Here is a 25,217-nt window from a genome sequence, read left to right on the forward strand (position 1 = left end):
TTCTTTGACCAGATCCACTTAAGTCTTGAAAGCCAGGATTACTCAATAGTGCGAGTAATGTTATTCATACTAATACCTCTCATTGTAATTTCTATTTTTTAATTGTTTAAGAGCGAACAATATTACAATAGTTTAAACGCCCATAAGTGTGCTTACTAATCTGCCTAAGAATGACATATTGCTATGAAAACTGAAGAATATATCCTTCGATATTTCCTAACTTAGGTAGTTTTTGATTATTTTATAGTTCCTTAGATACCACAAGATCTTCCTGCCTCTTAACTTTCAGAAGTTATGATTCTAAATGTGCAATTTTGAATCAAAGGGGTGATTATTACATACAACTGTTTAATTCTTAGATTATTTTTAGACTTTGTTTTTTGCAGCTCAACAATTAACTATCTGCTTGTATGTTTAGTTATTACATTGAAGTAACAGTTTAATGTTTCCTAGTGGCTACAGTATAATCATATAACCATATAACAATCACAGCACGGAAACAGGCCATCTCGGCCCTCCTAGTCCGTGCCGAACTCTTAATCTCACCTAGTCCTACCTACCCACACTCAGCCCATAACCCTCCACTCCTTTCCTGTCCATATACCTATCCAATTTTACCTTAAATGACACAACTGAACTGGCCTCTACTACTTCTACAGGAAGCTCATTCCACACAGCTATCACTCTCTGAGTAAAGAAATACCCCCACGTGTTTCCCTTAAACTTCTGCCCCCTAACTCAAATCATGTCCTCTCCTTTGAATCTCCCCTAATCTCAATGGAAACAGCCTATTCACGTCAACTCTATCTATCCCTCTCAAAATTTTAAATACCTCGATCAAATCCCCCCTCAACCTTCTACGCTCCAATGAATAGAGACCTAACTTGTTCAACCTTTCTCTGTAACTTGTGCTGAAACCCAGGTAACATCCTAGTAAATCGTCTCTGCACTCTCTCTAATTTATTGATATCTTTCCTATAATTCGGTGACCAGAACTGCACACAATATTCTAAATTTGGCCTTACCAATGCCTTGTACAATTTTAACATTACATTCCAACTTCTGTACTCAATGCTTTGACTATATAAAGGCCAGGGTTCCAAAAGCCTTCTTCACCACCCTATCTACATAAGACTCCACCTTCAGGGAACTATGTACTGTTATTCCTAGATCTCTCTGTTCCTCTGCATTCCTCAATGCCCTACCATTTACCCTGTATGTTCTATTTGGATTATTCCTGCCAAAATGTAGAACCTCACACTTCTCAGCATTAAACTCCATCTGCCAACATTCAGCCCATTCTTCTAACCAGCATAAATCTCCCTGCAAGCTTTGAAAACCCACCTCATTATCCACAACACCTCTTACCTTAGTATCATCGGCATCCTTACTAATCCAATTTACCACCCCATCATCCAGATCATTTATGTATATTACAAACATTGGGCCTAAAACAGATCCCTAAGGCACCCCACTAGTCACCGGCCTCCATCCCGATAAACAATTATCCACCACTACTCTCTGGCATCTCCCATCTAGCCACTGTTGAATCCATTTTATTACTCCAGCATTAATACCTAACAACTGAACCCTCTTAACTAACCTTCCATGTGGAACTTTGTCAAAGGCTTTGCTGAAGTCCATATAGACTACATCCACTGCCTTACCCTCGTCAACATTCCTCGTAACTTCTTCAAAAAATTCAATGAGGTTTGTCAAACATGACCTTCCACTCACAAATCCATGCTGGCTACTCCTAATCAGATCCCATCTATCCAGATAATTATTAATACTATCTCTAAGAATACTTTCCATTAATTTACCCACCACTGATGTCAAACTGACAGGTCTATAATTGCTAGGCTTACTTCTAGTACCCTTTTTAAACAATGGAACCAGATGAGCAATACGCCAATCCTCCGGCACAATCCCCGTTTCTAATGACATCTGAAAGATCTCCGTCAGAGCTCCTGCTATTTCTACACAAACTTCCCTCAAGGTCCTGGGGAATATCCTGTCAGGACCTGGAGATTTATCCACTTTTAAATTTCTTAAAAGCGCCAGTACTTCCACCTCTTTAATTGTCATAGGTTCCATAACTTCCTTACTTGTTTCCCACACCTTACACAATTCAATATCCTTCTCCTTAGTGAATACCAAAGAGAAGAAATCGTTCAAAATCTCTCCCATCTCCCTCGGCTCCACACATAGCTGACCACTCTGATTCTCTAAGGGGTCAATTTTATCCCTCACTATCCTCTTGCTTTTAATATAACTGTAGAAACCTTTCGGATTTACTTTCACCTTATTTGCCAAACCAACCTCGTATCTTCTTTTAGCTTTTCTAATCTCTTTCTTAAGATTCCTCTTAAATTCTTTATATTCCTCGAGCAATTCCTTTACTCCATATACTGCCTATATCTATTGTAGACATCCCTCTTTTTCCGAACCAAATTTCTAATATCCCTTGAAAACCATGGTGCTTTCAAACCTTTAACCTTTCCTTTCAACCTAACAGGAACATAAAGATTCTGTACCCTCATAATTTCACCCTTAAATGACCTCCATTTCTCTATTACATCCTTCCCATAAAACAACTTGACCCAATCCACTCTCTCTAAATCCCTTCGCATCTCCTCAAAGTTAACCTTTCTCTAATCAAAAATCTCAACTCTAGGTCCTGTCCTGTCCTTCTCCATAATTATATTGAAGCTAATGCTATTGTGATCACTGGACCCGAAGTGCTCCCCAACACATACATCTGTCAGCTGACCTATCGCACTCCCTAACAGGAGATCCAACACTGCCCCATCTCTAGTCGGTACTTCTATGTATTGTTGAAAAAAACTATCCTGCACACATTTCACAAACTCTAAACCATCCAGCCCTTTTACAGAATGAGCTTCCCAGTCTACGTGTGGAAAATTAAAATCTCCCACAATCATCACCTTGTATATACTACAAATATCTGCTATCTCCTTACACATTTGCTCTTCCAACTCACTCTCCCCATTAGGTGGCCTATAATACACTCCTATCAGTGTTACTACACCCTTCCCATTCCTCAATTCCACCCAAATAGCCTCCCTAGAGGAGCACTCTGATCTATCCTTCCAAAGCACTGCCATAAGATTTTCTCGGACAAGCAATGCAACACCTCCTCCTCTGGCCCCTCCTACTCTATCACACCTGAAGCAACTAAATCCAGGAATATTTAGTTGCCAGTCACACCCTTCCTGCAACCATGTTTCACTAATAGCTACAACATCATAATTCCAGGTATCAATCCACACTTTAAGCTCATCCACCTTTCTTACAATGCTCCTAGCATTAAAATAGATACATTTAAGATACTCTCCACCCCCTCCTCTCTTTTCATCCCTAACAATGCATTCAAATTTATTATCCTTTTCTTTCTTCTCCCCTACATCTTCGGGCTGAGCGCATCCCTCCTCCATCACCTGCCTTTCCTCCCTCACACACTGTCTATTTACTTGCTCTACTGGTGAACTAACCTCCTCTCCCATGGTTTCCTCAAATTGATTCCCGCCACCCCCCCCCCCCCCAATCTTACTAGTTTAAAGTCTGCCCTGTAGCCCTAGCAAACCTCCCTGCTAGGATATTGGTCCCCCCAGGATTCAAGTGTAACCCGTCCTTCTTGAACAGGTCACGCCTGCCCCAGAAGAGGTCCCAATGATCCAGAAACTTGAATCCCTGCCCCCTGCTCCAATCCCACAGCCACGCATTCATCCTCCACCTAATTCTATTCCTACTCTCACTGTCGCATGGCACAGGCAGTAATCCCAAGATTACTACCTTTGCGGACCTTCTTCTTAACTGCCTTCCTAACTCCCTATACTCTCGTTTCAGGACCTCTTCCCCTTTCCTACCTATGTTATTGGTATGTATATGCACTTGTTTGTTCAGAGTGTTCCCAAGTGGTTACACTGGTATGATTTTGGAAATCATACCAGTGCTGCATTACTTGAATAAAGGCTTTCTAATTGGCTGATTCTTATCTACAAACATGAATGGAATTTTTGGCAGTGCCATCTTAACCTCTGGTCTGCCTTCTGCTACTATCTTCCATTTCTGTTTCTACCAGTTTCAATGTTTTTTCAACTGTTCTATCAACTTAATAGAATGATTGTGAATCAACAAGCTTATTGCCTCTTTCCTGACAACTGAATAAACCTTGGATTAAAACTTCAGAATCCAACAGATTGTTCACACTGTAGTGCAGGAAGCCGAGGACTGCCTTGCAGAAATCTATAAAATGATGAGGAACATAAACAGGAGAGAAATTCACAGTATTTTTCTAATGGTAAAGAAGGTTGTTATAGCTTGGGGTGGTAGTGGGGATAAGCTCGCACTACCTATTAAATGCTCCCAGTGGCATGAGTCTCAAATATCCTCTGACAACCATGTGCAGCTCCTGGCCTTCATGTCCAGTGGAACTGTTTCTACTACAAGAAAGGGGGCAAAAAAAAGCTAATGGCTCCTTAAACCAGTTACTTCGGGCAAATAGAGCTCATCAGCTGTAGTTGGCAGCTCATCGAGAAGAAAATCTCAGATCTCAAACCTCTGCTGCCTTGCAGCTATACCCACTCATAGGAAGGCTTCACAAGTAAATCCTGAGGAAATATTTGGAGCTTAAGTCCCTAAAGGCAGCCCTACATTGAGTTCAACACTGACTGGCAACTCCTGCAAGCCCACTGGTGGGAAATTAAATTGGCCTCTTCCTTCCCCTTGGATTCATCAGCTGCATGGAGAGCTGTTACATGGGTAACAGCTTGTTCTCCATATTGCACTGCCCTGGCTTGTGTATCACATAGACAGCTGGGATGTAACATCCATGGTCGACTCCGACCAACAGAGGGCCTCAAATAAGACTAAAACTGGAGGACATGGGTTCAAAGTTGAAAGGGACATATTTAAGGGCAACTTTTTCCATACAGAGAGTGGTGGTTTTATGAAACAAGTGGCTTGAGGATAATGGTAGAAACATGTTACTGCAGCATTTAAAAAGCTACATGGACATGAAAGGAAAAGAATATGGGCCAAATGCATGAAAATAGGATTAGCATAATATTCATCTCAATCAGCATGGATAAACCAGGCTAACCAGCATTTTATGCTGTATGTCTCTACGATGCTATTTAGTGGATGATCCCAAGTCATCACTGACATTTCCCTGACAATGCCAGTATTTAATATGATTTCTCTCTGCAGCACCCTGATTAATTTTACATCACCGCCCAAGTTTATCTTATAGCAACCTCTCATGTCAGTGTAGGAGATGTAATACCTCCTCTTTAGCTTCTTTTCTACTGCCAAGAATCCCTTTCAGGTGAAATACTCATTTGCTCGTGTCTAATCTAATTTATGGTATATGCTACTCAACGTGCAATTTCCTGTAAACTAGGAAAACTGGATAATTTTGGATTATTGCTTAAAAGTAGTATTTACCACTTCTATTAAGTGAGCAAGCATGACCCTAAGATTGCCGTTTAGTGCCATTTTATTTTTCTTTCATAATTATTGCTTTCCTGTCATTAACTCCATACAATGTGAACGAACTATAGGTTGTCTTTCAATTAAACACTTTAACACCTTCCATCCTCCATGATTCTGACCACAATTTACATACCACCAAAAGCTGACGTTAAGCAGGTACTCAATATCTTGAGTGTATCGACTGGCAGATGAGAAACGACCTACCCCAATACTCTTCAAATCATTGCCAGGGACTTCAATTGAGCTTGCTTGAAGAAATCCCTGTCCAGTTATTATGAACATATCACCTGCAGCACAAGGTACTCTAATTAGGAATACTTACTGTTTCATCCTAGACCACACTTCGAGAAATCTGACCATCTGTGTGTCTTCTTTCTACCTGCATACAAGCAAAGACTAAAGAGCAAGACTCCAGGGATAAGAACGACAAAGAGGTGGTTGAGGGAAGCAGAGGAATGGTTACATTGGACTGGACTTTGTTCAAGGACTCAGAAGATGTGAATGGCTCCCACAAAATCATTCAGTCTTCCACAACCAAAAGCCCTGGATGAACCAAGAGATCTCCTGCAATTTGCTGCAGGCTGGATCAGTGGTATCGAAATCAGGCGATCAAGTAAAATACAAGAGGTCCAGGTACAACACCCAGAAATCCATTTCACATACAAAGTGGCAATTCCAGACCAAACTTGAATCACTGAAAGATACTGAATAGCTGGGGCAGGGCACCAAGCAACATAGGAGACAACAAGGTTTTGCTTCCAGAAACCTTTTAATGTCTTTTAAGCTCACTTTGCTCATTGAAATGTGAAGGCATCTTCTTGAATTCCCATAGCCAATGACACCCCTGTAATTTCAGTCTGTGTGAGCTGTGTGAGCATCCTTCAGGAGGGTGACCCCATGGAGAGCATCCAGCCCAGATAGAGTACCCAGCCGAGTACTAAAGACTTGTGCTGATCGACTGGCTGGAGTGTTCACTGATACCATTAAACTTTCGCTTTGCAGTCTGAAGTACCCAATTGCTTCAATCAGACTTCAATTTTACTGGTGCCTGAGAAGAGTGTGGCATCCTACCTCGATGGCTATCATTCACTGTGATGAGGAGCTTTGAGAAGTGGGTGATGAAACATATCAACTCATGCCTAAGGAGCGACTTGGATCCACTCCAATTTGCCTTTTGTCACAACAGGTCCACAGCCGATGTCATCTCATTGGCTCTTCACTCAACCCTGGAATATCTGGATAGTGAAGATGCTTACATCAGGATGCTCTTCATTGACTACAGCTCAGCATTCAGAACTATCAACCTCTCAAAACTAATCAATATGATCCAAGACTAAGGCTTCAATACTTTCTTATGCACTAGGTCCTTGATTTCCTCAATTGCACACCCCAGACATTTCAGATTGGCAACATCTCCACATTCACCATTAGCACAGGAGCACTGCAAGGCTGTGTGCCTAGCCCCCTGCTCTAGAAGCTTTATACTTACGATTGCAAGGCTAAGCACAGCTTAAATGCCATAATTAAGTTTACCGACAACACCACAGTCACTTGCCAAATCAAAGGTTGTGACGAATCAGCATATTGGAGACAGGTTGAAACTCTGGCAGAGTGAAGCCATTACAATCACCTCTCACTCAATGTCAGCAAGACCAAGGAGCTGATTATTGACTTCAGGAGGAGGAAACCAGAGGTCCATGAGCCAGTCCACATCGGGGGATCAGAGGTAGAGGTAATCCAGAACTAAACCTTGTTATCATTTCAGAGTATTATCCTGGGTCCAGCACAAAAGTGTCATTATGAAGAAAGCACGGCAGTGCCTTGACTTTCTCTGAAATTTGTGTAGACTTGGCATGTCATTTAAAACCTTGACAAACTTTGATAGATGTGTGGTGGCGAGTATACTGATTGGCTGCATCATGACATAGTATGGAAACACCAATGCCTTTGAATGAAAAAGCCTACAAAAAAAAGTAGTGGATACAGCCCAATCCATCATGGGTAAAGCAGTCCCCCACCACTGGGCACATTTACATGGACTGCAATCGTAGTAAAGCAGTACCCATTATCAGAGACTCCCACCATCCAGGCCATGCTCTCATCTCACTGCTGCTACCAGGAAGGAGGTACAGCAGCCTCTGGACCCACACCACCACGTTCAGGAACAGTTATTACCTCTCAGCCATCAGGCTCTTGAACCAGAGGGGATATTTCACTTGCCCAAATTACTAAACTGTTCCCACAACCTTTCAGAGACTCTTCATCTCACATTCTTGATATCTGTTGCTTATTTATTATTATTTTTCTTATTTTTCTTTGTTTCTTTGTATTTACTATGAATGCCTGCAAGAGAATGAATCTCAGCATTGTAAATGGTGACATATGCACTTTGATAATAAATTTACTTTGAACATTTGAATTTAACTTTGAGTTCCTCTGACAGAAACCATCTTTTGCAAGAGATGCTAAACTGAAACCCTATGTGCTTTCATAAGTGGACATAAAATATCCTGTAACACCTTTTTGAATAGAAAGGTAGTTATTGTCATCAGCCAGACTAGCCCAATAATTAGTCCTTAATCAACAAAAATAGAATGATCAGAATCATATCAATGTGCTGGAAGTTTGCTGCAGGTAAATTAACTTCTATGTTTTGTACATTATGACACTGACTAACTTTGGGAAAAGTACTTCTGTTTGACAATTATTTGATACAACCCGAAGCCATGAAAGACACTACATCATTCAAGTCTTTTCCCTTGTAAGTTTTGATTCCCAGTGTGTTTTCTATCATCACCCTTTTCATGATTCAGTCACACCTACCTTCAATGCTATCAGAGACTAACTCTTGTTTTTCCTTTGTATTGCAACTTTTGTATGTTTTGAAATGTTTGTAATATTTTACAGCTCTAAAACTGCTACATTGCCAGATGCATTTAAAAAGAAATCTGGGAATCAAAACCTGGTACTACGTAATATTCATGCATTTCACTGGAACTGGAAGCTCAATTGAATAATGCTCATTCGCTGGTATTATCTTGAAGATACTATAATAAATAAGTCTATATATGCATCCACTGAATTTTCCAGCTATAAAGTCTTTGCGAACTATACACCAAACCAGAATCTGGTCATGAACTGGTAACTAGCAACAAATTATTAATTTTAGATGCAAGTCAAATTAAACTGCATTAGTTTAATATTAACTCCATAAGAAAACAACGTATAAATAAATAAACATTTTCCAGTATCAGAACTAGATTGGATTCTCCACAATTATAAAATATGATGCATAATAGAAATTATTTAAAATATTCTAATGAATAACTTACTTTGTAGTAAACAGTTTTTTAGTGAACAGTTTGGACAAACTGAGTTTAGGGAGGGAAAAAAGCCCTTGATACTATTCAAAATATTCACTTCCAATCACGAAGTAGGTACAGGTTTTGGTTTAATCACAGCAATGCAGATACTTCTCATCTGTATTCACCTGCAAATTAAGTGGAACCTTTTGAGAGCATGTGCCCAAATTAGGGATAATCTTCTAATTTGCCATGGTAATTTTCAGCAGAGGTCATCACTTATTAATGCATTAATTGCAATATTTATGGACTTTTATTTAAGGGGAAAAAAGGATGAATCCTGTTGCTTATTAACAAGTATTTATTGTTTTACTATTACTAAAAGTATAGCAGAGACAGATTTAAATAAAGGAACCATTTTAGTAAACCGGTTCAAAATTAATATTTTTTTGATTCTATCATTTCTACATAGTACTGTTATTGTATCCATTTACTATCCAAATATTGATGTCACCAGGTCTGCAAGGATTTCAAAACATACCACCTAATGTCACATTCTTGCAACCATCCAGCTGGGACTTAGCTGATGTGCGAACTTTTTTGTGAAAATATCTCACTGCTCTCTAGTTGTAAAACATCATTTTCTGTTTTATTTAGCAGCAAGTTACTATGTGTACCTTTTATGGGTGGGGTTTAAAGAACTGAGTGGCAGCACTGCATGGTGCATACCAACAAATTTCTTTGTGTTTTAGATTGGGCATGTGTGCCATAGGTTCGCGATGCCTCACCTGGGAGAAGAACCTGGGAATAGAGTTGGGACTGGAAATTGCAACTTCACTAGACAGGAACAATAGTTGGTAGGTAATTTTTCTGGAAAATCCTCATTGTCAGAACAGATGAGGTAGATAAAGAGGAACTGGTTGAAGGGAGTAGCAATCTTTCAAGAGTCAAAAGTGTACTTAACAGTATTATGTGCAGTTTGGATTGCCACACTATAGAAAGGATGTAATTGTACTAGAGACAGTGCTGAGGAAATTTATTGCATTATTGTCTGGATTGGAGGTTACCTAACAATAAGAAGAGATTTGATCGGCTAGGCTTGTTTTCTCTAGAGTGAAGGCGGATTAGACATGACTAGATAGAGATTACTCAAGATTATAGGAGACTTAAATAGGATGAATAGTCAGAATCTTTTTTGAATGAGTAGAGGTATCAAAAACAAGAGAACATAGATATGAGGTGAGACAAAGGAGATTTTAAAGAGATTTGAGGGGCGAAGTTTTCTTTATAATAAAACAGAGTGATTGATATCCAAAATTAACTGGTAGAGGAGATAGGCTACAACCATTAAATTTAAGTAACTTTTAGAAAGGCACAGAATAATCTAATGCAGACAAGCCAGTTAGTTGGATAAGCAAAATGATCAGCATTGATGCAGTTGGATGAGGTTCCATGACAATTCCCAGATTAAAAAGCCTACACAGCTTCTTCAAAATTATTAAACTAAATATTGCTGGAACTCAATGCTGTCAATTATAATACACCACTGCAAGTTTTACATCTTCATACTCACACTTCAAAATATGCTCTTCAAAAATTATATGGTTCTCTAATAACTTACTGCTCCATTTATGTAGCTGCAATCTCACTAGGACATTGCCCCAAACAGATCGCATCACTGTCATAAGTGTTAAAAGCAACAATTTTTCTTAATAAAAATGCAGCCACCTTTAGATAAGTTGAAAGGATTAGTCCTGTACTTCATACATTGGACATAATAAATATCTCTTGGATTTGAACATCAAGAGATTCAAATAGAGAAAAACCACAGAATGGAGAGAACATACCTTCCAACAAAGTTCCTCATTGGCTTGCGTGTCAAGGAAAGAGGTAAAACATATTAGAAAGAGCTGGTTTAAAGAATATAAACCAGATCAGTAGTATGGAATTAGAGATCAGACTAAGTAACAGAAAAAAAGCATAAGAAATGGGATTACAACCGCACAATTGGGTCTTCTTTAAGCCTTTTTCACTATTCAACAGGAGCATCATTTCCTGTCCCTTGATTTATCTAGAACTAAAAATATTCCAATTTCAGTTATAGCTCCAATCAATGAAAATTCCAAAGATTCATCATTCACTGACTGAAGAAATTTCTTCTCATTTCAGTACCAAATGATCTATTCATTATTTTGAGAATATGTCTTCTAGCTCTATACTCTCAAGCCTGAGAAAACTTCATCTCCATTTCTTCCAGCTCAGACTTACAGAGCATATATTTTTTTGTGAGAGGGGAAAGATTTAAGAGGAATTTGATGGGCATTCTTTTTAAATACACACAAGGTAGTGTCCAAGTGGAATCAGCTGCCAGAGGAAGAGGTTGAGGCAGGTACAATAACAACATTTAAGATAGCTGGACAAGTATGTGGATTGGAAAGGCTTAGAACAGGGTCGGCAAACTTTTTGCCTCTGTGGGCCGGTTCACATATTAATGAAGGGACAGTGGGCCAGATAAATGCCATAAAAATCTTGAAATATGGGAGTTATCCATTTAAATGCATCTAATTTGCCTCAAATTAATGAATAACGCATGCTAGAAAATCATTTGTGTTTAAGGTTGCCCACCCCTGGCTTAGAAGATCATGGGCCAAATACTGGCAAATAATACTAGATTCGATGAGCATCTTGGTTGGAATGGAACATGTATAAATTCCACAATTAATTTTGTACATTTTTTAAACTCTTCTAGACTCTCGAAGAGTTTAACATCTAGAACATATAGGTCTAGTGTGTCTGTCGCAATACACAAAATGCTGGAGGTCAGGCAGCATCTAAAGAAGGAAAATGAACAGTTGATGTTTTTGGTTGAGGCCCTTCATTAGGTTTGGAAGGAAGGAGGCAGAAGCTGGAATAAAAAAGTATGGGGAGGGAGAGGAGGACAAGCTGGCAGAAATTAAGTGAGCTCAGGTGATGGGGGATGAAAGGAAATGATCTGAGAAGTTAGGAGATGATAGGTGGAAGTGGCCAAGGGAGACATCATCAGAGACAGATTATCTTCCAACATCTTTTACAAACCCTTTAACACCCACTATTATCTTGACGAGAACTTCCTTTCATAATGACATTTGCAAGAATGCTGTTCCCTCCTCTCAGTTCCTCTGACTGTATTACATCTATCCTCAGGAAGAGGCTTTCCATTTCAGGACATCTGAGATGTCAACGTTTTTAAGAGAACAAGGCTTTCCTTCCACTATTATCAATGTGCCATCACCCATATCACCCTATCCCCACCACCTGACATAATAGGGATAAGGTTCCCTTCATCCTCTCCTACCACCCCACAAGTCTCCACATCCAACACATTATTTTCTGCAACTTCCACCATCCCCAATAGGAGCTCACCAACAATCACATCTTCCACCCCACCCCCAGACTTTCCCACAAGGATCACTTTCTCCATAACCCCTTTGTTCATCCCCACTGATCTCCCTCCCTGAACTTATCCCTGTAACAACGCTATACCTGCCCCCACACCTCCTCCCTTACCACCATTCAGGGCTCTAAACAGTTCTTCCAAATGAGGCAGTATTTCATTTGAGAGTCCATCAGTGTTAATTATCGCAAGCAGTGCTTCCAGTGCAGGCTCCTCTACAATTGGTGAGACCTGACATAGATTGAGCAACCTGCTCCATCTGCCTCAACAGCCAGGAACTTCCAGTGGTCACCCATTTCAATTCCACTTCCCATTCCCACATTGACATGTTATCTATGGCCACTTCTACTGCCACCATCAAGCCAGATACAAGTTGGAGAAACATTTGTCTTGGTAATCTCCAAATTACAATTAGTCTCCAATTTCCAGTTACCACTCCCCTCTGTTTTCCCTTATTATGGTGACCCTTGTACCTCATCTTTTCCCCCTCTCACCTCTGATTACCCACTTCCTTCCCTTTATTCCATAGTCTACTGTCCTTCCTCATCAGATTCCTTCTTTAGGCCTTTGCCTCTTCCAAGCAACACATAGTTTCCTTTTAGCCCCCACCCCTAGCTACCTACCTATCCCATATAACCTGGGCTCAATTACTTCCTGCCTGCTTGTACTCCTCACTCTCACTTTTTACTCTGGTTACATTCCCCCTTCTTTTCCAGTCCTGATGAAAGGGCCTTAGCCCAAAACATCATCTTTTCCACTGTCTCATTTCCAATATCTCTCTCTTTTTCTGATACCACTTCCACCCTTGTGCATATACCTGATATTTTCACTATGACTGGGCAAATGTGGGAATGATGCTTCCTCTGGCTTAGAAATCCCGAACAGGAGGGGAGGGGGTTGGAGGGCTCACATTTTCAAAATATGGACTAATCCATTTAGAAGCAAAGTGCAAAATAGGGCCAAATTTCTTCTGGTGAATCTTTGCTGCAGTTCCTCTACCACAAATATACATTCTTTGTAAATTGGGTCCTGTCATATCCTTATAGAACTGTAGTAACTTTTCTTGTGCTCAGATCCTCCAGCAATAAAGGCCAACACTAAAGGCCATTTGCCTTCCTATTGTACCTGCATGTCGGCTTTCAGGGACACATCAGCTCGGTTTGAACATCAACACTTTGTAATCTCTCATCATTTTCAAAATACTCAACTGCCATTATTTTCTACGATCAGTGATTGAAGCCACCTTGAACAACCAAATCAAAAAAAATCAGATCTATGGTACAGGATACCACAGATTAAATCAAAACAAAATAAATAATAGAGATACAGTGCCGAACAGGCCCTTCTGGCCCAACATACCACACCACCCAGCAACCCACTTATTTAATACTAGCCTAATCACAGGACAATTTACAATGACCAATTAATCTACTAACCTATTAATGACTTCGTAGGCCAGGAAAGACAGAAGAAAGAAGTTGAAACTTGTTTACTTGATATTAGAAGATAACATGCAACTAGATTATTGCCTGGTGACACACCACTTTCAATCAATTAAATTTCCCTAACTCACTGATTTAAATGTTTATCAAAGTAGATGAAAAAAAATCAATATAGAAATGTGTCAAAAACTAGGTAAGTTTTCTCTTAAAAATTCTGCTTTGACTTTTATTAAATCAGCACATGTTGGTTACCTAACAACTTTTCACAGGTACTTTTTTGTTAATATTGCATCAAAATACCATACAAATAGGGCGGATAAACACAACTGATGCCAAATGTCAATATACAGTCTGAACATTCTCTGTTGTCATGAAAACATTGGATGGAATGTGCAACAAGTGAACACTGGAAGGACTAATCACCCATGTCATGCCAATATCTTACATACTACTATTATGCCGCTAGTGGGTAGGAACTGGAATTCATTATCAGGAAAAGTAAGATGGTGAAGGAAGATTCAATCAAATTCAAAGGAAAGTGAGCACCTGAAATTTAAAAACATTTTCAAGAAGTAGAAAGGATTGGATTTTTCATGGATAGAATACGTACTTGGCGTAAAAGGGCTCCTATCGTGATGTAGCCTGTGATTCTTTGTAAAATATACCACCCAAAATTCAAATGAATGGTTTAAGCCAGGACATTGAGAGTTGCCATTGAACTGGGGAAGAATCAATAGGCACATGGGAAAGTTCAAAAGTGACCCACAACTAAAATTTAAAAGACATCACCACATATGGGTAAAAATAAAAATTGGGAAATCCTCTGAAAATATGCATCAAATTATAAATATAAGAACAAATATAAAATAACACACAGGTTAACCTATAACGGCTTGTCTTTGCCCAAATTACAGAATTCAGAAAACACAAATGGGCATGCCTACCTTGTAACATATTTAAACTAACATGTATAACATGCTGGAGGAACTCGGGAGGTCAGGTAGCATCTGTGGAAATGAGAGGTCAACGTTTTGGCCCGACACCTTTCGTCAGGACTGAAGAGGGAGAGGGCAGGGGCCCTATAAAGAAGGTGGGGAGAGGGTGGGAAGGAGAAGGCCGATAGGTGCCAGTTGAGAGATCAATAAGAGGAAAGATCAAGGGGTGGGGGAGGGGATAAGCAGGAAAGATGAAGAAGGGATGTAAGGGGAAAGCACTATGTGTAGTAGAAGGCGGCAGAATCATGAGAGAGGTGATAGGGAGCTGGACGAGGAGGCAGAGTGAAACTGGGATGGAGGAAGGGAGAGGGAGGGAATTACCGGAAGTTGGAGAATTCAATATTCATGCCAAGGGGCTGGAGACTACCCAGACAGTATATGAGGTGTTGCTCCTCCAATCTGAGTTTGGCCTCATCACTGCAATAGAGGAGGCCATGTATGGTCATATCTGAATGGGAATGTGTTGAAGTGGGTTGTCTGTTGCGGCGGACGGAGCAGAGGTGCTCGACAAAGTGATCCCCCAATCTGCGCTGGGTCTCGACGATGTAGAGGAGGCCACATCGGGAGCACAGGATGCAATAGGTGACCCCAACAGATTCACAAGTCAAGTGTTGCCTCACCTGGAACGAATGCTTTGGGCCCTGAATGGTGGTAAGAGAGGAGGTGTAGGTGTAGGGAGGTTTAGCAACACCTCATATACTGTCTGGGTAGTCTTCCGCCCTTGTCATGAACTCTGAATTCTCCAACTTCTGATAATGCCCTCCCTCTCTCTTCCCTCATCCCAGTTTCACTCTGCTTCCTCCTCCAGCTGCCTATCACCTCTCTCATGATTCTGCCTTCTTCTACTACCCATAGTGCTTTCCCCTTACATTTCTTCTTCACCTTTCCTGCCTATCCCCTCCCCCACCTCTTGATCTTTCCTCTTACTGGTCTCTCAACTGGCACCTACCAGCCTTTTCCTTCCCACCCTCTCCCCACCTTCTTTACAGGGTCCCTTGCCCTCTCCCTCTTCAGTCCTGACAAAGGGTCTCGGCCCAAAATGTTGACTGCTCGTTTCCACGGATGCTGCCCGACCTGCTGCGTTCCTCCAACATGTTGTACTTGTTGCTTTGACCACAGCATCTGCAGTGTACTTTTGTGTTTAACATATTTAAACTGTTAGGATAAATTATCAATTAATAGCTATAGTACAGTAATGAAACTGAATGTTATCCCAGCTTTCTTTCTCCCCTTTTTCTCTTTCCTTTTCCTTACCACCAAAATGATCAGCAAGCTGGGGTTTGAAAGATTTTAGAATTCAAGAGAAAACTTAGAGATTGATACAGAAAAGGAAACAAAAGTTGCATGATAAAACAAAGAACAAATAAGAGAACAGGAAAATTTAATGTTGGCCCTTATAAATTGTATGGGACAAATTATATTGGGAATCATGGAAAGGATAGTGAAATTATACAAATATTCAAAGTCCATCATTATAGAAGGCACAAAGAGCTTCAAGGCGTTTGAAATGAGGAGCTGAAATAAACTAGCACTAATTTTAAAATAAGTACAGTCATAGAGTAATTAGTGCGACTGAAACCTGCTTAATCCTGAAGATCTAATGATCTATATACCAAGTTTTTGAAGGTGGTGGGTATGGACAAAATGGATATACAACTTGTCATCAGTCAAAATTCAAAAGTCCTAGTTACCAAAGAATGGAAGGTATATTAAAAACTAGAGACCTTACAACCTGCTATCAGTGGTTGAGAAAAGGCTAGAATTCATTCATTAGTAACAGGGCACTTGGTGATTAATGACAAGGTGCAAAGGTAACATGGATTTATGAAAAAAAATCTTAATTTACAAAGCTGTTATATTCTTTTGAATTGTCACAAATAGTAGATGTATATTTAGAATTCTAAAGGGCTTCAATTCTGCAGGTTAAGATATTATTAAAAATAATAAGAGCACAAGACTAGGAATAAAATAGTATCATGGACTGATGATTGGATAACGCAGAAAACAGTAGAAATAAATGGGTTATTATGGATTGACGGCTGTGATGAATGGGGTGCTTAAAGGTGTGGCAGTGTTCATGGTGTGTATGATGGGCTATGTAAATTATATTTAAGTTTACTGATGATACAAAGTTGGGTAGCATTATGGACTGACAGGAATAGAGACAGGCTAAAGTAGTGGACAAGGACATGTTATGATGTGACAGAGAATAATTTGTAGGGTTTCAGTGAAGTGAGAGGGGGAAATAGAACTGATAGGATTTCTCTGCAAGAAGCTCTTGCACAGACCTATTGGGTTGGTTATGATGTACAAAAGAAACATAATATGGGATGTCATTCACTTTATTAAAAATAAAATAACATGCTATTTTGTTTAAATAGTGAAAGGTGAAACTAGAATATGAATACAGGTGTCCCCCGCTTTACACCACTTCACTTTTACAAAAGACCTACATTAGTAACCCGTCTTCACATTACAAAGAGGATTTTCACTTTTATGAAGATTTTTCTCATGCAAATTAATGGTTCTTCATTACATCATTTCGGCTTAAGAAAGGTTTCATAGGAACGTTCTACCTTTGTAAAGGGGGGAACACCTGTATGCAAGTATACAAAAAAAAAATGTACGTAGATGAATTCAGAAGACAAACAAATACAAAACGGCCCCAGCAAGACTACATGTGGAATATTGTGAGCAGTTCTGGTCTCCCATATACTTTTATAAAGGGAATCTTACAAAGATTTTCCTGATTCATTTTGAAGTTGGTGAATTTGATCCCTTTGGAGTGATTGAGTATTCTGTGCCTATCTCCCAAGCTTCAAAGAGTAAGTGGTAATCTTATTAAAGTATGGCTTGGAGGGGATAGGTGCCCGTAACATCTAATATGTTTCTTAATACTAGAGTTGCCAGAATCAGGAGTTACAACCCAAAAAAAATTAGTCTGGCTGTCTGGGACTGAAATGAGAAGAAACCTCATCAACCAGAAAGTAGAGAATCTTCGGAAGGCTGTGGAAATTCAGTCACTCACTACATTCAAGACTGAGATTAATAGGTTTGTGGTTATTGAGGAAGCAAGAGTATATGGAATTACAGGTTGGAAATGATGTTGAGGTAAAATGTCCGCCATGATCTTAATGAATGGTAGAAAATTCACTAGGAATCACTAGGAGACTCTTGTTTATATTACATTTTTGTTGTTTTTTCCATAAACTAATCTAACCAAGAAAGTGTTATCAGAATGTCATAACAGCAACTCATAGTGAATAACCTCAAACTCAAAAAGAGATGAAATGTGGTGTAAGTTGGAAACCCTCAAAGCCTGCAACATGCCTTTCTGAATTTGTATAAATTTATCGTTAGGCTCATATTAATTTTCATCCTGGCCAAAATATTTAAACACGTCAATAAAGGGATGAGAAGCACAACATGCTCAGCTAAAAAAAAAGATATTTTGTGCCAAGAGCACTTTCCCAGTCACAACCCACTGCAAAGTATTGGACATACCAGCTAGCAATAGAAACAGGTCAGCTTGTTTTCCTGCTGCCCACTTACATTGTAGGAATTATATGGGATATCTGAACCAATGAAGAGGGAATATAGAGAGATGCTGCATGGAAATAAATTGTTTGCTTCACTGAAAATATCTCAATGAATGGGAAGTTAAAATTTAGGGGAAACTATCTGGTTAACAAATGGTAAATTTAATGGCATTAATTCAAACATAATGTATTTTGAAAATGCATTTTTAAAATCAGGTAATTACTGACAGACAAGCACCAGAAAAAGACCAGACGAGCTGCCAATCTTAAAAACTATTATAGCTTGGTGATATTCTTCAAAGATGGCAAACTGCCAATACAAGACAAACCTTAGTAAACTAACTAAAATTATTTCAAAAAGGTGACTGAAGTAGCAGACAGGTGTTTTAGTGACATGAACAGCTTAGGAGCTTTAAAAAAGTTAGGCAAACAAAAGGAAAGAAGAGACACAAAAATTAAACAAATCAGGATTAGTTGAAAAAAATAATGAAGGTGTTTATACAGCATAAATATTGGCATGGGTCAATGAATTGAATGAGCTTGCTTTATGCTAAATTACAAACCCCATTTCCAGAAAAGCTGGGATATTTTCCAAAATGCAATAAAAACAAAAATCTGTGATATGTTAATTCACGTGAAACTTTATTTAACTGACAAAAGTACAAAGAAAAGATTTTCAATAGTTTTACTGATCAACTTAATTGTATTTTGTAAATATACACAAATTTAGAATTTGATGGCTGCAACACACTCAACAAAAGTTGGGACAGAGGCATGCTTACCATTGTGTTACATCACCTTTCCTTTTAATAACACTTTTTAATCGTTTCGGAACTGAGGATACTAATTGTAGTAGATTTGCAATTGGAAATTTTGTCCATTCTTGCTTGATATAAGACTTCAGCTGCTCAACAGTCCGTGGTCTCCATTGTCTGATTCTCCTCTTCATGATGCACCATACATTTTCAATAGGAAATAGATCAGGACTGGCAGCAGGCCAGTCAAGCACATGCACTCTGTGTCTACAAAACCATGCTGTTGTAGCCCGTGCAGAATGTAGTCTAGCAATGTCCTGCTGAAATAAGCATGGACATCCCAGGAAGAGACTTCGCCTTGATGGCAACATATGTCTCTCTAAAATCTTAATATACGCCTCATAGTCAATAGTACCTTCACATACATGCAACTCACCCATGCCGTGGGCACTGATGCAACCCCATACCATCACAGATGCTGGCTTTTGTACCTTTCGCTGATAACAATCAGGATGGTCGTTTTCATCTTTGGCACAGAGACCTCGATGCCCGTTTTTTCCGAAAACTAGCTGAAATGTGGACTCATCTGACCACAGCACACGGTTCCAGTCTTTTGGTCCATCTGAGATAAGCTCGGACCCAGAGAACTCACCGGCTTTTCTGCATAGAGTTGACGTATGGCTTCCTCCTTGCGTAATACAGTTTCCAGTTGCATTTCTGGATGCAGCGACGGACTGTGTTAATTGACAATGGTTTTCCGAAGTACTCCCGAGCCCAGCTGGCTATAATTGTCACAGTAGCATGACAGTTTCTTAGGCAGTGCCGCCTGAGGGCTTGAAGATCACACGCATTCAACAGTGGTTTCCAACCTTGCACTTTACGCACTGAGATGTCTCTGAATTCTCTGAATCTTTCCACAATATTATGTACTGTAGATGTTGAAAGACCTAAATTCTCTGCAATCTTGTACTGGGAAATGTTCCTTTTGAACTGACTAACAATTCTCTCACGAATTTTGGCACAAAGCTGTGAGCCATGACCCATCCTTGCTTGCAAAGACTGAGCCTTTGATGGACGCTACTTTTATACCCAGTCATGATACCTCACCTGCTACCAATTAGCCTGCTTAATGTGGAGTCTTCCAAACCGGTGTTACTTGAATATTCTGTGCACTTTTCAATCTTACTTTAACTCTGTCCCAACTTTTGTTGAGTGTGTTGTAGCCATCAAATTCTAAATTTGTGTATATTTACAAAATACAATTAAGTTGGTCAGTAAAACTATTGAAAATCTTTTCTTTCTACTTTTGTCAGTGAAATAAAGGTTCATGTGAATTAACATACCACAGATTTTTGTTTTTATTGCACTTTGGAAAATATCCCAACTTTTCTGGAAATGCGGTTTGCAGTAAGGAGAGTCTAATCACAAACAAGAGAAAATCTGCAGATGCTAGAAATCTGAGCCACACGTACAAAATGTTGGAGGAACTCAGCAGGCCAGGCAGCATCTATGGGAAAAAGCACAGTTGACATTTCAGGTGGGGTGGGGGGGGAGAGCGGGGAAGATGGGAGACAGAAACACCGAGCAATAGCTGAAACTTGGGAGGGGGAAGAATGAAGCAAAGAGCTAGGAAGTTGATTGGTGAAAGAAACAAAAGGCCATGGAAGAAAGGAGGAAAATGGTGGTGGGGGGAGCACCAGGGGGAGATGATGGGTGGGTAAAGAGATAACATAAGAGGTGGAAAGGGGGATGGGAAATGGTGAAGGGATGGGGGGGTGGAGGCATTACTGGAAGTTTGAGAAATCAATGTTCATGTCATCAGGTTGGAGGCTACCCAAACACAATATAAGTATTGTTCCTCCAACCTATCTGTGCTTTATCACGACAGTGGAGGATGCCATGGATGGACATATCGGAATGGGATGGAAATGGAAAGTGGAATTAAAATGGGTGGCCACTGAGAAATCCCACTTGTTCTGGCAGATGAACCGTAGATTCTCGGCAAAGCGGTCTCCCAATCTACGTTGGGTCCCACCGATATACAGGAGGCGACACCGGGAGCACCAAACACAGTATATGACCACAACAGACTCACAGGTGAAGTATCACCTCATCTGGAAGGACTGTTTGGGGCCCTGAATCATAGTGAGGGAGATCAGTGGGGAGGGATAAATGGACAAGGGAGTCACGTAGGGAGTTATCCCTAAGGAGTGGGGGGGTGGGGGGGGGGAGAGAGAGATGTGTTTGTTGGTGGGATCCTGCTGGAGGTGGCTGAAGTTTTGCAGAATTATGTGCTGGTCGTGGAGGCTGGTGGGATGGTAGATATGGACAAAAGGAGCCCTATTCCTGGTAGGGTGGGGGGAGGATGGGATGAGAGCAGATGTGTGTGAAATGGAAGAGATACAGTTGAGGGCAGCATTGATGGTCAAGGAAGGGAAGCCCCTTTCTTTGAAAAAGGGGGTTATCTCCTTCATTCTAGAATGAAAAGCCTCATCCTGAGAGCAGATGCAGCAGAGATGGAGGAATTGACAGAAGGGGGTGGTGTTTTTACAAATAGCAGGGTGGGACAAGATATAGTCCAAGTAACTGTGAGAGTATATTGGTTTATAATAGACATTGGTGGATAAGCTATCTCCAGAAATAGAGACAGTGAGATCGAGAAATGGAAGTGTCAGAAATAGACCAGGTGAACTTGAGGGCAGGGTGAAAGTTGGATGAAATCGAGTTCATCACAGGTGCAGGAAGCAGACCAACACATTCAATGTAACGTAGGAAAAGTGCCGGATGGTCACTAGTGCAGGCTTAGAACACAGACTGTTCCACGTAGTCGACAAACAGTCAGGCATAGCTAGGACCCATGCAAGTGCCCATGGCTACCCTTTTTGTATGAAGGAAATGAGAGGAGCTAAAGGAGAAATTAATTAGAGTGAGGACAAGTTCCACTAGGCGGAGGAGAGTGGGAACTGGTTGGGTCTGGTGTCCAGAAAGAAACGGAGAGCTTTGAGGCCTTCCTGGTGGAGGATGGAGGTGTGCAGGGAATGGAAATCCACGGTAAAAATAAGATGGGGGCCAGAGAACCCGAAATCCTTGAAAAGATCAAGAGTTTGTGATGTATCACAGATGTAGGTAGGAAGGAATGGAACCATAGTAAAAATAAGATGATGGGGGCCAGAGAGATTCTAATTCCTTGTATCTTCATCATTATTTTTTAACTGCTTTTCCAAAATTAAAAACTGAAAGTGCCTGAGAAAATCAGGATTTCAGACAGCATTTGAAATATTACTGAAAGGTCATTGACCATAAAACAAGACATAAGAGCAGAATTAGGCCACTCAGCCCCACGAGTCTGCTCAGCCATTTGATTATGTCTGAGAGGGAAAACAAATCTCCTGCCTTTTCCCCGTAACCTTTGATGCCCATACTAATCAAGAATCTAGCAACCTCTGTTTTAAAGATACCTGTTAATTGAAAAATTAAAAAAAGACTTGGCCCGTACATTCATTTGTGACAATGAATTACAAAGATTCGCTACCCTCTGGCTAGAGAAATTTCTCATCAGCTTTTCTAATGGAACATCATTTTTCACCTGAAATGGTAACAACTTTTCTCTTCAGAGATATGCCTGACTTGCTCACTGTCTTTGTTATTTCAGATTTCCAAAACTTCAAGACTATTGTTTAATTTTTCAATGACAATAATACTTGCTGTTTACCAAGGAATGTTGTTGCTATAAATACTACCTCAGTATGAATGCGTAACATTGGATAGGTTAAACAAGAGGAAAACAAAGGTGAAACATTTTTTGAACTGGATAGATTGCCAAACCCAAAATTGTCATGAACAGATGCATCCCAAACAGGTAAACTGATTGGATGATGTTATGTGGGTTTATCCTTGATGTTGGCTTATCCACTACTTGCTGTAGATCCAGCTTGGCAGTGGTGTCCTTCAGGATTCCGCCAGCTTAGTCAACATTGCTGCTATGAAGCCACTCTCAATAAGGAATACTGAACTTCCTCACTTGAGAACTTTGTGCTCTTACTTCTTCCAGGTGACATTCAATATGAAAGAACACCCAATCTATATATTTAGTCCACAGCCATTTGGTAAGCTGGAGGAGGTTAGATCTAATGTCATGACCAAATGCGCAAGATTTCAAGAGCTAACTCCTTGCTGTCTATTTACCACTGTGCTGCCACTGCAGTAAAAGTGTTTCTTCAGAACTGAGACAGTAAGATTTTTTTTAAACTCAAACAACTCTAAATCTTTGAAATTATCTATCACAGAAGGCCATGGATGCACAGTTAGTTATTAAGGGCATTTAATACTGATACTGACTTCTGCCGAGGGGAGGGGGGGGGTGATGTTCTTGTTGTCGTTTGTGCCATTTTTTTTGCGCATGAGGGTTTGTTTTCTTTGAATGGGCTTCATGGTTTTCGTGGCTATCTGTAGAGAAGACAAATCTCAGAGTTGTATACTTCATACGTACTTTGATAATAAATGTACTTTGAACTTTGACTTCACTCAGGACTGTGGTTCGGCCGAGGGAAAGTGCAACATCAACATCTACTTCTTACACATAGATTCTCAAACTGTGAAGGCATGATACCATGCCACTCTATTAATCTACATGCTATTGATTATTTTAAGGCAGATCAATAAAGCTAGCATCATACAGTTAAAATATAATTCCCATCTCAACACTCTAATATTCTGCTATTACATCATAGATACAATGACACAGGAGGCATTCAGCTTTTTGGGTCCATAGTATATCCCAGGCTATTGACTCCCACCGATGCTCATCAACTCCCTATTTGATTCCTGTAGCTATTAACCTAAAATAAGAGCAATTCGCAATTGTCAATTAACATTAGAATATGCTTTTGTGATGTGGGAGGAAACCAGAACATTCAAAGGAGGCCCACATAGTTAAAAAGAGAACATGCAAACTCCACATAGACTGCACTGAATGCAAGGATTGAATCCTGGTCCTTGGAGCTCCGTGGCAGTAACTGCAGTGCCATATATGCAAACATGTTTTGACACAAGTTAATATCTTAAACTGAAAGTAGCAAGTCTTTATTAAATGCTTGCCTAAAAATGGAATCTCGGTTGAATTCCCTGCAGCTTTTATTCACACTTCCCATTATATTATCATCTGCATTACATGAAACTATAAAATGAAAGGATTGGATGAACTTAGAAATACATACCTCTTGTTGAAATATACAAAGAACCATTTAGATAGCTTGTTGCAATTCGTTTACGCTGGGGGGAATATTAACCAAGAAAGACCATTAAGTCAATACCTTTTTAAAAAATAGACATTAGCTTTTGTAATAAAAACATCTGTATTTGTGTGCTGCATTGTGACAAATATTTTAAAGTGCCTTTATGCTGGCAAAGGTAATGACCATTTAGTGTTAGATGCTTGTCTGTCACGGATAATTAAATACTTTTACAGTGATACATAAAAGCATTAATATATTAAAAGCTAATCCAATCATACATTTTTATGTAACAAAATCATGCCAATATTATAGCCTGCAATCCCATGAATTCCATGAGATTAGATGAGGTGCAAAACTTTGAGATCATTTCTGAAAAAACACTTTTTCAAAAAATCTAGAGGCCTTAAAAGGCAAAAGAATAAAAATCTGGACAGCATAACTGCAGCAGCTGTACATCAAACAGAAAATTGTGTCAATGAATTTGAAGACTATGTGGTAGGGACAAAGGATAATTGCTTAGTTTTTTCATTAACTTGAAAGAAAAATTAGTTACCTACTTGTCAACAGGGGTAGATTTATCTAAATATTGAAGTATCCATGTTGCATCTCCAAATAAATAAATAAATGCAAAAAGAATTCTGCATTTTGTTCATCTGAAAGGACTTAGTTAATCCAGAAACTCATATCTTATCATATATCTCATATTTATCATTTATCTCATACTTTAGTCCTTTACATTTAAATGTCTTTGATTTTCTGTTTGTCTTCCACTTTTTCAATCTTTCATTCTACTTTAATTCAGGTCAGTGGTGAAAGCCATTGTCTAACCTATATTCCTATCCAACCTTATCTAGCAATAAGTTTTCTTTTTTTCATTGTTGATAGGTTGAGAGTTATTGCTTACAGAGATTATCGTGGTATGTAATATTTACTACGGAAAGTGGCAAGATAGATTTTTTTTTAAAGGAAAAGTTGGAAAGATACTTGAAATATACTGAGA

The 25,217-nt window shown here is 39.6% G+C and overlaps 1 protein-coding gene across 3 annotated transcripts in view; it reads right to left on the bottom strand.

Annotated features, from left to right (window-relative positions):
• phf21b (PHD finger protein 21B) overlaps positions 1 to 25,217 on the bottom strand; it is a 158,665-nt gene that overhangs the window by 20,278 nt on the left and 113,170 nt on the right. For 2 of the 3 annotated variants that reach the window (XM_059977981.1, XM_059977980.1), the window contains exons 11-12: positions 24,200 to 24,254; positions 5,722 to 5,804 (exon numbers count right to left, since the gene is read on the bottom strand). The exons of the other annotated variant lie outside the window; for it this stretch is intronic. In XM_059977981.1, the coding sequence (XP_059833964.1) occupies positions 5,722 to 5,804; positions 24,200 to 24,254 (138 nt within the window). The remainder of the gene's footprint in view (positions 1 to 5,721; positions 5,805 to 24,199; positions 24,255 to 25,217) is intronic. 3 annotated transcript variants of the gene reach the window in all.

Source organism: Hypanus sabinus, chromosome 8 (assembly GCF_030144855.1).
Source record: "Hypanus sabinus isolate sHypSab1 chromosome 8, sHypSab1.hap1, whole genome shotgun sequence".
NCBI classification, from domain to species: Eukaryota; Metazoa; Chordata; class Chondrichthyes; order Myliobatiformes; family Dasyatidae; genus Hypanus; species Hypanus sabinus.